This window comes from Serinus canaria, chromosome 6, assembly GCF_022539315.1.
Source record: "Serinus canaria isolate serCan28SL12 chromosome 6, serCan2020, whole genome shotgun sequence".
In the NCBI taxonomy this organism is placed as follows: domain Eukaryota; kingdom Metazoa; phylum Chordata; class Aves; order Passeriformes; family Fringillidae; genus Serinus; species Serinus canaria.
The window spans coordinates 10,875,179-10,888,224 of NC_066320.1; the positions used below are offsets into that span (position 1 = coordinate 10,875,179).

General features: G+C 38.3%; 1 protein-coding gene across 2 annotated transcripts in view; it reads right to left on the reverse strand.

Moving 5' to 3' along the window:
- Positions 1-1,245: 1,245 nt before the first annotated feature.
- RET (ret proto-oncogene) overlaps positions 1,246-13,046 on the reverse strand; it is a 74,380-nt gene continuing 62,579 nt past the window's right edge. The window contains exons 15-20 of one of the 2 annotated variants that reach the window (XM_018911003.3): positions 12,906-13,028; positions 11,145-11,215; positions 7,163-7,300; positions 5,190-5,289; positions 4,097-4,244; positions 1,246-2,209 (exon numbers count right to left, since the gene is read on the reverse strand). In XM_018911003.3, the coding sequence (XP_018766548.1) occupies positions 2,052-2,209; positions 4,097-4,244; positions 5,190-5,289; positions 7,163-7,300; positions 11,145-11,215; positions 12,906-13,028 (738 nt within the window). In that variant the 3' untranslated portion in view covers positions 1,246-2,051. Of the gene's footprint in view, positions 2,210-3,967; positions 4,245-5,189; positions 5,290-7,162; positions 7,301-11,144; positions 11,216-12,905; positions 13,029-13,046 lie in introns of those variants that run through there. The other variant, XM_018911002.3, reaches the window with a different exon arrangement.

Consider the following 13,046-nt stretch of genomic DNA (forward strand, 5'->3'; position numbering starts at 1 on the left):
GATTGATGCCATCTACCTGGACTCGTGCAGAGCATTCAACACTGTCTTACATTACATCCTTGTCTTGAAACTGGAGAGGCATGGATTTGATGGACGGAGTCTTGAAACTGGAGAGGCATGGATTTGATGGACGGAGCATTGGTGGATAAGGAAGCGTCTGGATGGTCACACTCAGAGTTGCTGCCAACAGTTCAGTGTCCAAGTGGAGACCAGTGATGAGTTCCTCAGGGGTTGGTATTGGGACTGGCGCTGTTTGACACCTTTGTCGGCGACATGGACAGCAGGACCGAGGGCACCCTCGGCAAGTTTTTCTGTAACCCCAGGCTGTGTGGTGTAGCTGGCACAATGGAGAGAAGGGATGCCATCCACAGGGACCTTGAAAGGCTTTAGAGGAGGGCCCACACAAACCTCATCAAGTCCAACAAGGCAAGTCAAGGTCCTGCACCTGGGTCAGGGCAATCTCAGCACGAAGACAGGATTAAAGGAGAATGGACTGAGAGCAGCCCTGGGGAAAAGGACTTGGGGGTGTTGATTGATGAGTTGCTCAATATGACCTGGGAATATATTTTTACAGCCCAACAAGCCAACTGTATCCCAGGCTACATCAAAAGCAGTGCGGGCAGCAGGTCAAGGAGGGGTTTCACCCCCTCTACTCTATTCTTGTGAGACCCAACCCAGAGTGCTGCATAAGCTCTGGCATCTTCAGCCTAAGGACTTCATGGACCTGTTGGAGCAGGTCCAGACAACAGTCACAAAGACTGTCAGAGGGCTGAGCACCTCTCCTATAAAGACAGACTGAGAGAGTTTGGGCTGTTCAGCCTGGAGAAGAGAAGGCTCTGGGGAGACCTTAGAGCAGCTCCCTTTTTGGGGAGATCTTAGAGCAGCCTTCCTAAAGGAGCTACAGGAAAGCTGGACAGGGAGTTTTTATCAGGGCAAGTAACGTTAGGATAGGGAAATGGCTTTAAACTGAAGGAAGGCAGATTTAGGTTAGATATTAAAAGGTGGTGAGGTACTGGAACAGGTTGCCCAGAGAAGTTGTGGATGCCACATCCCTGGCAGTGTTCAAGTCCAGGCTGGATGGGAATTTGAGCAACCTGGTTTAGTGGAAGGTGTCCCTCCCCACAACACCGGAGTGGGCAGCAGGGCAGGGAGTTGGAACTAGATGACCTCCAAGTTCCCTTCCAACACAAACCATTCTATGATGTTACTACTCTAATTTATTAATTCAGTCTAAAAATCCTGCGTAGCTTATTTATAACTCATAAAAGAAACTATGATTGTACAAGACTGTATGTTTTAACATTACTAATATGGAAAGTGATGGAAAGCAAATGTGTCAGACAAACATTCTTGATTGCCATCAGTCTATACAGCTTATCTTGTATCAAATTTATCTCCATTGTGCTAAAGGTAAGAGAAGTTAAGACTAATAAAACAAATTCTCTTCTCATTAAGACAAGACAATACATTTTACAAGACTTCAAATGTTGAATCTCAAGTCCTCTATTGAGTTACTAAATGTTTGCTTCCAAACCAAGATCTTGGCTTTGTTAGTGCCAACATCATTCTAACACTTGTCATTCGATAGCAAGTTCAATAATCTGGGAGCCTGTTTCCCTCCTCCCTTCTGTATATTGTTTGTGCTTCCTGCTTAGATCAAGTGGTTATATGCTAACAGCCACTATAAAAGTAGCAGTCCAAGTATGTTTTACCATCTCAGAACGCTGTAACAGGATGGTTAGTTTAAAAACCACCGAGGATGAGGTGCAAGGCCATTTGCACTAAGAAGTTGCCAAATAGAACCATATGCAAAATGGCAACTTAGAAAGAAGTACCAGAACTATAACTCTTATCCAGCTTGATATGTTTTCTGAAAGGGGAGAGTACCAATTATAGTCTTCAGCATAAATAACACACTTGAAAAACTACCAATAAAGGGATTTGCCAATTTTAAAGTTAGTTGTTGATTGTACAAAGAACAAGTCAATGGACTTCCCACTCTTTGCCTCCTTGCTTTCCTCAGGAGTCCATTACCTTTCACAAAGAAAATTTTAGCTATCAAACTTGTCCATAAATTTTGCCGCTGAGTGTGAAACCATCCAGTTAGCATATACACTATCATTTGCATATCTTGAAAACACAGAGTTAGTGCCATCGAATCTTGTGAGTGGAACGGGGCTCTCCTCAGGCCAGTTCGGGTATGACATGCCTAAAAATGAAAACAGATAATTTTTTCTGCACTGAAGAACCATAACTTCATGTGCAGACAGTAAGGCCCTTGGCAAAACTCCCTTCAATACTTTAAGCCAGTCCACTGGATTTTGTCCCAAATCAATTAATATAAATGATGTTTTGAAATCCCTGAAGCAGAAATTCATATGCAGGCAAAAAACCTGGATAAATTAAAGTGCTTACTCAATAAAAATTTGTGTGCGTGCAGGCACATGTGCATAATAAAAAGCTAAGAATTGTTCTTCTCATAAGCCTCCAATTTTCCATAATTTTATATTTTAACAATCATGTAGCAATGTATTGCTTTGCAAGAGAAAGTTCTTGCTGTACCGGAAATGCTCCAAGAATTAATAAACCTATTTGGGACAGGATCCAAAGTCCATTTCAATGATAGAATATTTCCATTTACTTAAATGGGTGCTTTTCCTTTGGCTTCAGTGAGGTTCTGGGGACATTTTCACACCCCCACCAGGGGTCCCCTGCTCAATTTCAGGAATTCCCAGGAGTGCAACTGAGTAAAGTCCAACAAAGTGCTGAGCACTCCTGTCTTGATTCAGCATTTCAAGTTGTATTTCAGGCTCATAATTATTTGCATTGAGTGCAGTAACTGTTTCTGTGTTCAGGCACAAGTGATAACCAAAATGGATGCAGAGTGCTTAGCACCATGTTGATTCAGCTGTGCAAGCACAGAACCATAGCAGGACTGAGATTTTCAAAAACAGAAATCTGATTCTGTTGCTTATCAAGCATTCAGTATCTGCCACCAACCTTGTGGCAACTTTTTTCTGCTACTTCACTAAGTGCCCCAAAATGAACATGAGCTGAGAAAACCTAATGAAGAAAATAACAGCTAAGGTATAGATCAAAAATAGACCCAAAGCCATGTATTAATGGCAACTTTTAAACTAAAAGATCCAACTTTTCAAAAGTCATACTGCTTGAAGAATGAAAAAAGTATCTGATGTTAGTAAGTATCTAAAACCATGTAGAATATTTAATCAGAAGACAAAATATAGGAGTTTTGGCAAGAACCATTTTTACTGTCCATCTCACCATCACAATATGAAAGCATATGTTCTTTTTAAAAACACTTGCTACATCATTGAGTCGAGGTTTAGTACTAACATGTTCATAACAAATCAAAGGACGTGAAAACAGCTGATATTTTCAAAATGCCCATTGTTAATTACGTTTTCAAAGGATTTTACATGTCAGTTTAGTCTGTATATAATATTTATATACAGTATTTCTACCTTCTGTATATAATAATCTGTTTTCATCCTATGATACATTAAATACATTTCAGCTTATAGATCCAAAATGTACTAATAGCAGCTGAAATTTAGACATCCTTCTGAATAAATGAAAAATGTTGCAGATGAGAGTCTTATCACTGAGTTATGGCAACAAACAGTAATAAAAAAAAGTCTATTGCTTAAATTAGAGGTGCAGAATCTAACATATTTTAAATGTTGTAGCCTCCCCCAACAGGATAGTTGAATTAGATACTCATTAGCATTTTATATTTCCCCTGAGAATACTTCCCTGATCTTTTTTTTTTTTGCTTTTACTGTATGATATCTAGCAATTTTACTTATTTTCACATCCTTTTAAAATGTTTATTTTAGACACAGCTGCAAAATGACTAAAGGATGATCCTGATGCAAACTTTGACATTTACCAAAAGAAAAAACAAACAAACAAACAAAAAAACAACCCAAAAAAAGCTTCCAAGCAGTTTTTGATTGGCTTCATTCAGACAAGAAACACTGTAATGGGGTTACAGAGTCTGAGAACAGTGCAGAAGAAAAATCAACTTTTTTTGTGTGTTGCTAGAATCTAGTAAATGCATGTGAAATTCTACCATAGAGTTTGTTTTCAATCCATGTGGAAGGGAGGGTTCGAGGGAGGGGAGCATTATTACAGTCCACGAGAGGTGTCTCCTCTTCGGAGAGCCCATCATCGTACAGTAAGGAATCGGAGGGCGTGGAAGCTGCAAGGTCCAAGTAGTCCTGAGAAATGAAGACACAAAAAGCTGCAGTAATGCACGTGGCAGTGTTGCTTTTTGGGTAAAAAAACATAAATGTGCACCTGCTTTCTTTACAGCAAGGAACTACAGACCCACTGCATTCACCCTTCTCTAGAACCTCTGGCACTTGATGAGGCTCTGCTTTCCAGCAGCCACAGCAGCTCTGGAAGCATCTGATTTGCCTGAACACTGCCCCTCCTAGAGATATATGAATACTTCCCCTACTTAATTCTGCACAGCAGCAAAACACCCAACAAACTGAAAAGCTGTGCTAAATGCTTTGTTTGACCTTCAGCTGCTGGCACGCCTGATCCATATGTATGCCTGAAATATATATATATGGAGACACATATGCATGCTTCAAGGACAAGGTACTCAGATCTCATAATCATTTTACAAAAGCATTACATAACAATACATAAAATAACTACATAAATATTGCCAAATAAAGCTTTGGTTGCTGTTCTAAAACTAAATATTTAGGTCACCAATAAGAATTCATTGGTTTTTATTTATGTTGCTGAATTGCTTTGATGCAAAAAAAAAAAAAAAAAAAGAATGTGAAGCATTTTCAACTAATTTAAAATGCATTAAATACTACATGCTTCTAGTTCTAGCTCTCTAACATTATTTATTTAGGAATAACTTTTCGCAATAATGTTTAAATTATTCCTATTATTTAAAGAAAATAGACAGGCTAAGGATAATCCATTTACATTTTGGGCTGAAGTCACCAAAGCTATTAGAAGAGGTAATACTGCTTTCAAATAGCAGCATGTATGCAGAAGGAAGCAGATATGCAAATACTTCAAGATTTGATGAAAAATAAGTTACTTTGCTTTAAAATAAAATTAAAAAGTAATTATTTCAGTACATTCAAAATCAAAAAATCACAAAAACTTTCAAAATCCATGCTTTCCACACTTACCCTACTCTTCACCATCATTTTCTCTAGTTCCTTGCTGATCTCAGTGAATGTTGGTCTTTTATCAGCTTCTTGCTTCCAGCAGCGCAACATGAGGTTGTACCTGGGACCCGTCACAGGGTGAAAAAAACCCAAACTGTTAGAAATGGCTCTTGCTTCAGCTCTAATGATTCACAGCACTGAACTTAACTGTGGCATAAAGGCCATCCACAAGTACATCAATCTCTGTTGCGAGTACTGTTAAATGTTCCCTGGAATTAACAACTGACACTCACAACAATGAGCTTTTATTTTTCAAGAGTCTCCATGAGTTTAAATGATGATGCACTTGGCTGTCCTTGAAGGACTGTAGTCTAAGGTTTCACTTTCTCAAGGGACCACCTCAAATGTAGGGCAGCGTGCCAGATTTCTAATTCACTTTGTATATGACACTGAAGAAATTTGTGTATCAAACTGAAAAACTCTGCTGTTACACCAAAAAGCAGAAATTTGCTTTTCATTTGTTCAAATTCTTAAATTTCTGTAAACTTTTCTTCAAAGCGAAGCCTAGTCTAAGACTATTTGCAGAAACTGATGTTCTTTTGATTACTTCTATTATTGTTCTTTTGATTAAACCTATATTTATTCTCTTTTCATCTGCCTTCTATAATATAGAGTGTGGAAAGGAAAGTGAACAGAGCTAAAGTTTTAGAGTTGAGCAACTATTAGACAGACATTGGCAAGTTCTGGAAGTGTAACTCCCCAACCTGTGCCATCCATGTTGTTTTTCTAGCTCAGCTGTTCTCAGGACTGAGTGATCTGTCCAGAGAAGTGCTCTAATGGTGGAAACAGTGGGCTTTGATAACTACAGGAAGCTATTGAAAAGCACTGCATTTTATGCCTTCATCCATGACCCCTCTTGTATTTGACTGCGTATAGGAGAGAATGCAATTTGAGAAAAATGGTCCTTAAAGTGGGCTTTCACAAGTTGTCAGAAAAATTTCTGAGTAAAACAGAATAAAATCTGAAAAAAGTCATAAAACCATTATTTAGTTTCAATAAAAAATCCCAGAAACTCAGATGCGGTCAGCTTGCCTAAACTAATAATTATCAATGACATAAAATATTTGTGGAATGAGTATTCCTCACTGAGATAAAACAAATAAAGATTAGTATTATATATTTCCCAGATGATATTTGCCAATCGTTCTTGTAAACTGCTACACTGCCCTAAATTTGAAAATACTTAATGTTTTTCTCTGTATGTTAAAAAACCTATTATTTATTTAAACCTTTTTTTCTCAGCCCAGATGTGGTCGAAGCATACTTCCAACTGAAAATCAGTAAAAAGAGTGGTCACAATGATTAAAGCCTGGGAACTTTCAAAAAACCACAACCACAATTAAATTTGCAGGCTGAACATAAAATCACACCTCCTCTCCAAATACCATGGAAGATCACAGACAAAAGACACTTCATACTGACTGTTTTAATAAATCAGCTAACAAATTGTGAACCATCTCCAAAGTCATGGCTTATCAAGTCACAGACAATTTTTATGTTCAAGGGTGTAGTTTTCTGGGCCTAGGTACAATTTTTCCTCTGGAAACTTACAGACTGTGTGCACGGAATATCTGTTTCAGTTGCAGAAAGTACTATGACATTTTCTTGAATATTTCAGCTACCACTGTGTTTTATGGAAGTTTCCTCCTTCCCCACCCTCAGAAGTTTTGAATGTACAAACTCTTTTAATTGTTTGGTAAGCATGCTATTCAATACCCTACAAATGGTTTGGATATAGCTGTAGGCATTCTGTGGGCAATTTTTCCCCCTCTCCTTACTGTTCACTAATTTCATGACATTCTTTAGCATGACATATTTTGACTATATCTCTAAGAAATACAGAATAGTATTTATGAGGCATTTATTTAAACCTTTCTTTTTTCAAGGATATTTATTAATGTTTTCTGAATCTAATCAGATCAAGAGTTACTTACATTTCTTCACTGCAGTTTTCTGGTCTCTCCATTCTATAGCCTGTTTTTAGGAGGTTAAAGAGTCTTTCAGGAGCAATACCTGGGTAAGGATTGCCTCCTAAAGTAACAATCTCCCATAGCAGAACTCCAAATGACCATCTGAAAAAGACAAAATCAGCTTTTATAGAGAGTGGTAGGTTTCAGGATCTTAGTGTGGCATTTACACAACAAATCTTCTGCTAGTATTTTCAGAACCCAACAAAATTCAAGACACCTCATGCCAGAGTAGTTGTTCAGATGCAAGCAGTGCATCTTGTTCCCATGTTCATTGAAAAAGTTAGCAACCAAGAGAGTAGAGGAAACAGACACCCCTCTTTTATCCATTGACAAGAGCTAATTATACCCTGGGAAGATCCATCTTCTCTAGACAGCAGAAAGAGGAAGTCCTTCCTCTGGTGGCCCAGACCAAAGACTTGTTCCTCTGCTGCACAGGGCTCCTGCAGAAGTCTAACCTCCCTAATTAGCTCTTGTATTCAGAAATAACTCTAAATTAAATTTACAGAGTTGCCACAGGACTGGTTTGCTGTCTTGACTATGAGGGAACACAATGTGTTTATTTAAATCACAAGTAACACCTTTGATTTCAGCGGGTCTCTTGGGTCATTTCAGTGATTCAGGACTTAATTTTCTAAGAGCTGATGAAAGAAGAGAAAAGAATTTCCTCTGGAAATACCAATTGCCTAAAATGAACTTTGACACAGAACAGAAGAAACAATTTTCTGAAATGAACAGAAGAAATAGTGCATTTTTAAACCTACTTTTCTGCTGAGCTCAAACAAAAAGATCTTGCATAATGGGTGATAAATATTTAGATAAATTAGTCCATTTCTGGAGAGCAAGCCAGGAGAAAAGAGGCAAAAATGTTTTTCTTTTTTTACTGAAAGGCTTTTTGAGAAACAAAGAAGCTACAAATCACCCTGAATCTGCTCAACTGACAACTGACAAAATCTGGATGTTTGAAAGGAAGGAAACCAGCCAACACTGGGGCTGCTCAATGGGATGCATCTGGAAGCAAAATTGCACATAATTTATGAAAATGCTAGCTTTGGGCAATTTCTCTGTAAACTCCATTTTTAAGAAAATTTTAGGAAGTGTCAGACACCTACTGCCAAACCGAATAGACATGTCTAATTCCCTCTGAAAATTCCATCTCCAAGTGTTAGCCAAATACCTCACCTCCTGTCTGACTCCCTTCTACCTGTGCTTCTCACCTTTTAAAGAATAAAAATAACCCAGAGGTACAGCAATAAAACCTCCCCAATTGTCAGAAAAGTCAAAGTGACTCTCACATGGTCCCAAGTGGTACGCTGCCATTCTTCTGCCTAATGCCATTCACTGAATTAATTTTTAATCACCCTGCACATTCTTGAAAGCTTATGAATATTTATAGCATTTTCATTTACTTTATTAATATTTCTCCTCATACTCTTTTTGAAGGCAATTACACTCTGCCATCAGGTTACAATTCTGTCCATGATTAATTCACCTAAACTTTGGAGCATGGCAGGTTTTATTTCTAAAATCCACTTCTGCTTAGGAGGAATTTTACAGAATATGGCAGGAGGGATCAGATGAACAATTTCTTAACTGAAGTTGCTCAGTAAGTGAACATATTAGAACAGAATGCTGTAGAATGCTGCAGTACGTTCAGATTGTTACGAGAGATGAAGAATTTCAAACTGTGTTATGTTTATTGTGGAATAAAAACATGATCACAAAAAGCCAGGAAAGAAAAGTTTGTGAAGAGGAAGATAGTAGGTTAGCTTTCCACTGATGTCATAGACATCTGAAGCAAAAACGGGGTTTTTGTAAATGCTGGCAAGTAATACTGTTATTAAACTCTGCTAACCACTAACTATACAGAACAGCTTGAGAAGGAAAAGGGTGGAAAACAGAAACAGAATATCTGAAAAAAAGGGAATAATATGTTCACCTAAAATATAACTGCATCATCACAAACAACAGAGAATATCTATAAAATAATACTTTCAGTGAGTGAAATTATCTCAAGTATCAATCAACATAGCCAAAGGAGTACTTCATTGATCAGCCTGCTGCTCTGAAATGCCATCGTGGAACCTGGTGCTAGAGAGGATTTGCTCTGCAGCTCTGTGTGTGTGTGTCTCAGTTCTGCTCTGCAGGAACCTGGCTAAGTTAGGAGCTGCTGTACAGCTCTCTTGGATTATTTCAAGCATAATGACACAGCAAAGGTGAGCCAGCAGTGAGACAAAGGCACAGTGTAAGCACAGCAGACACCTGGAGCCCTTCTGGCACTGCATGGGAGCAGAGGTGTGTGGCACAATGCCGTGCTCCTGAGGCATCCCCAGGAAAGCTGGGCAATCAGCACAGCCCTGCATGTAGATCCTAAGGCAAGCCTGGGAGGCAGGGAAGCAACACAGCACCAGCACATTGTGCTGCCCAGGGCTCTTAGCTGGCTGGCTTGACACCATGCAGAGATTGCTTGCTTTGGGCAATCTCTGCATGGTGGTGGATCCCACTGACAGGAAACACGCTCCTGGGCTTACTTAATAGCACCCATCAGGAAAACAGAATGGGAAGAATGCTATTGGATCCAGATCATCCATCAGCAATCAAAGAAGAGGCAGTTACATGACAACACAATCTGTTCTGCCCCAAACCACAGTGACAAAACTAAAGAAATTAAAAATATGCTTAGAAGTTTTTAAAGGAATTTTAACGATTCTTTGGGAAAAGTAATTTTAGAGTAGCGAGTCAGCACAATGGCTGCTGTGAGGAGGATAAAAAGAGACACAGAAAAACCTGTACACTGACCTAAGTAAAAGTTACATTCTCTCAAGAATTATCCCCATCTTTTCCTTTTCTTACTCCAGTGGATACAAAGTAAAGGAAAATACTTTGGAAATTCATTTTGTAAGGAACTGCCAAGGCATGCAAATATTTTATTTCACTAAAACTGGTCTGATCTGCAGAGAGAAGAGTAAAAAGTGAATGGTAATAATTTTAGAAGTACGAATCTAAAGGTGCATGTTTTGACATCCTGCTATCATCAAAGTGTTTTTCCCCTCAAAGTGCAACACAACCAAAATTAGCCTTTTGCTCCATCAGAGTGTAACAAAAACATTACTTTGGTCAGATGCTCTCTTTCAAGGCAAACTTAGAAGGTATCAAGATGCTACCTAGCAGAAAATCAGGAGTATGTACTGCTCCTTTTACAGTCCTTTAGAGGTTTTTCTCCTAAATAAATCATCTTTAGCTTTAGAGTCTGCCTGGTGACTAGCAACCAGCATTGTTCACCCCAGAGAGAAATGAAAAGCATCAGATCCTGAATAAGAAATGTCTACAAACACTCTTCTGCCTGGCCCATGCTTATCAGACATGGGGATAATTTAGCTGTGGTTGCTTTGCCTCCTCTTCATCACAGGTGGAGATTCCAGCATATCCACCTTCAGGGTCTCTGTTTCCCTAATCATGAAAATAAGCTTGTATCTTGGCACTCAAACTGGGCTGAGCTGACTGGAGTTCTGTCATTGATTTCAACAGAAACAGAGGTCAGGCATTAAATTCCCCTTCATTTCTTCCACTCCATCCCTCACCTGCCACTCAGTGTTACAGACAAGTGATGAACAGAACAGAGAAGTTCAGGTATGACCATTATCTGTAGCAAACTGCACTAACTCGTGTCTATATTCAAAGTCAATCATATCACACGAACAGATCCAACCCTTGCTGATTTCAACAAGAATTATTTACATAAATACATAATAATTGACAATATTTTATTCAGATTTAATTCAACAGCAAAAATCTTGGGCATCACTGCCAGCTGATGGTGCCATCCAGACTCCTTTCATGTCTCTTTGCAAGAGTCATGGTTATGGTTCCTACACACCTTGCTGTGCTCCCTACCCCAGGTCCATAAACAAGCACATAAACCAGAAAGTATTCAAGCATTTACACTTACACATCACTTTGTGTTGTGTAGATATGGTCAAATAGTGACTCTATGGCCATCCATTTCACAGGGATTCGGCCCTAGGAGGTAAAAAAGCAGTAATGGTCAAAAAATAAGTTTCTGAGTGAAAAAATAAGGTATTTATCTTCAAAATAGTAAAACACAGTTTGTCCATACTACAGCACTTGCCAATGCACTTCTGATTTGGTATTTCGTAAGAAAAACAGTAAGAAGAATAACTTTAAGTGCTTTTAAAAAAAACTAGTTCATGTCTTCTCACACACTTTGGCAATCTAATTATGCACAATAGGCTGGTTGGCTTTTTGCAGGTGGTCACCAGTTTAAGTCAGAAAAACTCAACTCTTCTCTTAACAAAGAGCTTTGAAAATGTGCAGATGCAAAAATGATGAGGAAAAATGATGGGTAAAGAGGAAGAACTCTCTCATTTATACCAGAGATGATACATAAATAGAAGCACCTGGGTGTTACAGATACCTTTGGTTTCAGAACTGAACCTGGACAGTCATATTTGGTTACTAGTCTCTAAGTGGAATCTGCAAGTTGCTGTTTTTCACTGGCAGAAATTCACTGAGAAAATCTAAGTAATCCATCCAAAATATTCATGAAAATTTAGGTATGCAAAATTTCCAAGATGTTTCATAACCTTCACAGTATGATTAGCATTCATATGCCTTACTTCTCATTCTCATGAAATCCATATATATCGATGCAAAAAGTATTTCAGTAGGATTTGAAACTTCCTTCTCAAATTCTTCTTTTTCCTGTCTCCCCATCCAAGCAGACAGATGCTTGCCAGGCTCTAAATAATACTACAGTGATGAGGATCTCAGAAGTAAAGAGCAAATATCCACTCAATACCTCCTGCCCCACCAAACAAAACCTGCCAAACTGCATTTATGTAAATGCATTACTCTTAAAATACAGAGCAACTGGTACAAATCATTGTAAAAACACATCCATCAGAAGAGAGCTAAATGAACATGGCAATGCCCTTTTACATAAAATCATGCCTTCTAGAAGTTTTTCTTTCTTCACAACTCATTTTGACTTATGCAACATTCACACAAACTGGCCCTTAAAAACAGAGAAAGCTAAACTAAAAATTCACAGTATTTATGGAAATCTTCTCATAAAATTTTAATATTTTCACACAGAGAAAAATTCTGTTGGCAGCTCCCTCATATTAAACCATAGAGGGAACTGAACCCCCACTGCTCATTTGACACAGTCAGTGGGAAGCTGTGCTCACGAACATCACAGTCTAGCCCAGGACTGACTTGTGGAAGTTGTGTGGAACTTGATATAAATTGTCTATATATTTTTTAGCTCTTTGGCATTTTTAGTTTAAATTTTTAATTATAAATAGGAAGAGAGAAAGAAAAAAGATGGAGTTTTTGGTTTGTGTTTTCATGTAGTTTGATGAGGAACTGGATAAATAAGAAGTGGAATGAGAAGACTGCATGAATGAGGAGTGAAGAGGTAATAGTTACTTAAAGATGAGACATATTTTACATACATACACACACACACACACATATATATATATATATATATTTCTATCCCACTGGTTAAGCCCATGATTTTGCTCCACTATTTTTATTTACTTAAGATAATTATTTCCTTAAAATAATTATCTTAAGTAAATAAAAATAGCCATCCTCCTTTTCATCCATGCTCAAGTCCCACAGTATAAATTCATTTCCTTGATCAGGCAGTAACTTCCACTGCTGCTTTTAACAGACACTGTACCTTGCTCCTCTTTACATAGGAATCTTCTTCATATACATCACGTGAGAGGCCAAAATCAGAAATCTTCATTTTGCGCCCTTCTGCCACCAACACGTTCCTGGCTGCTAAATCCCGATGCACAAGCTTTTGGAAGGAAACAAC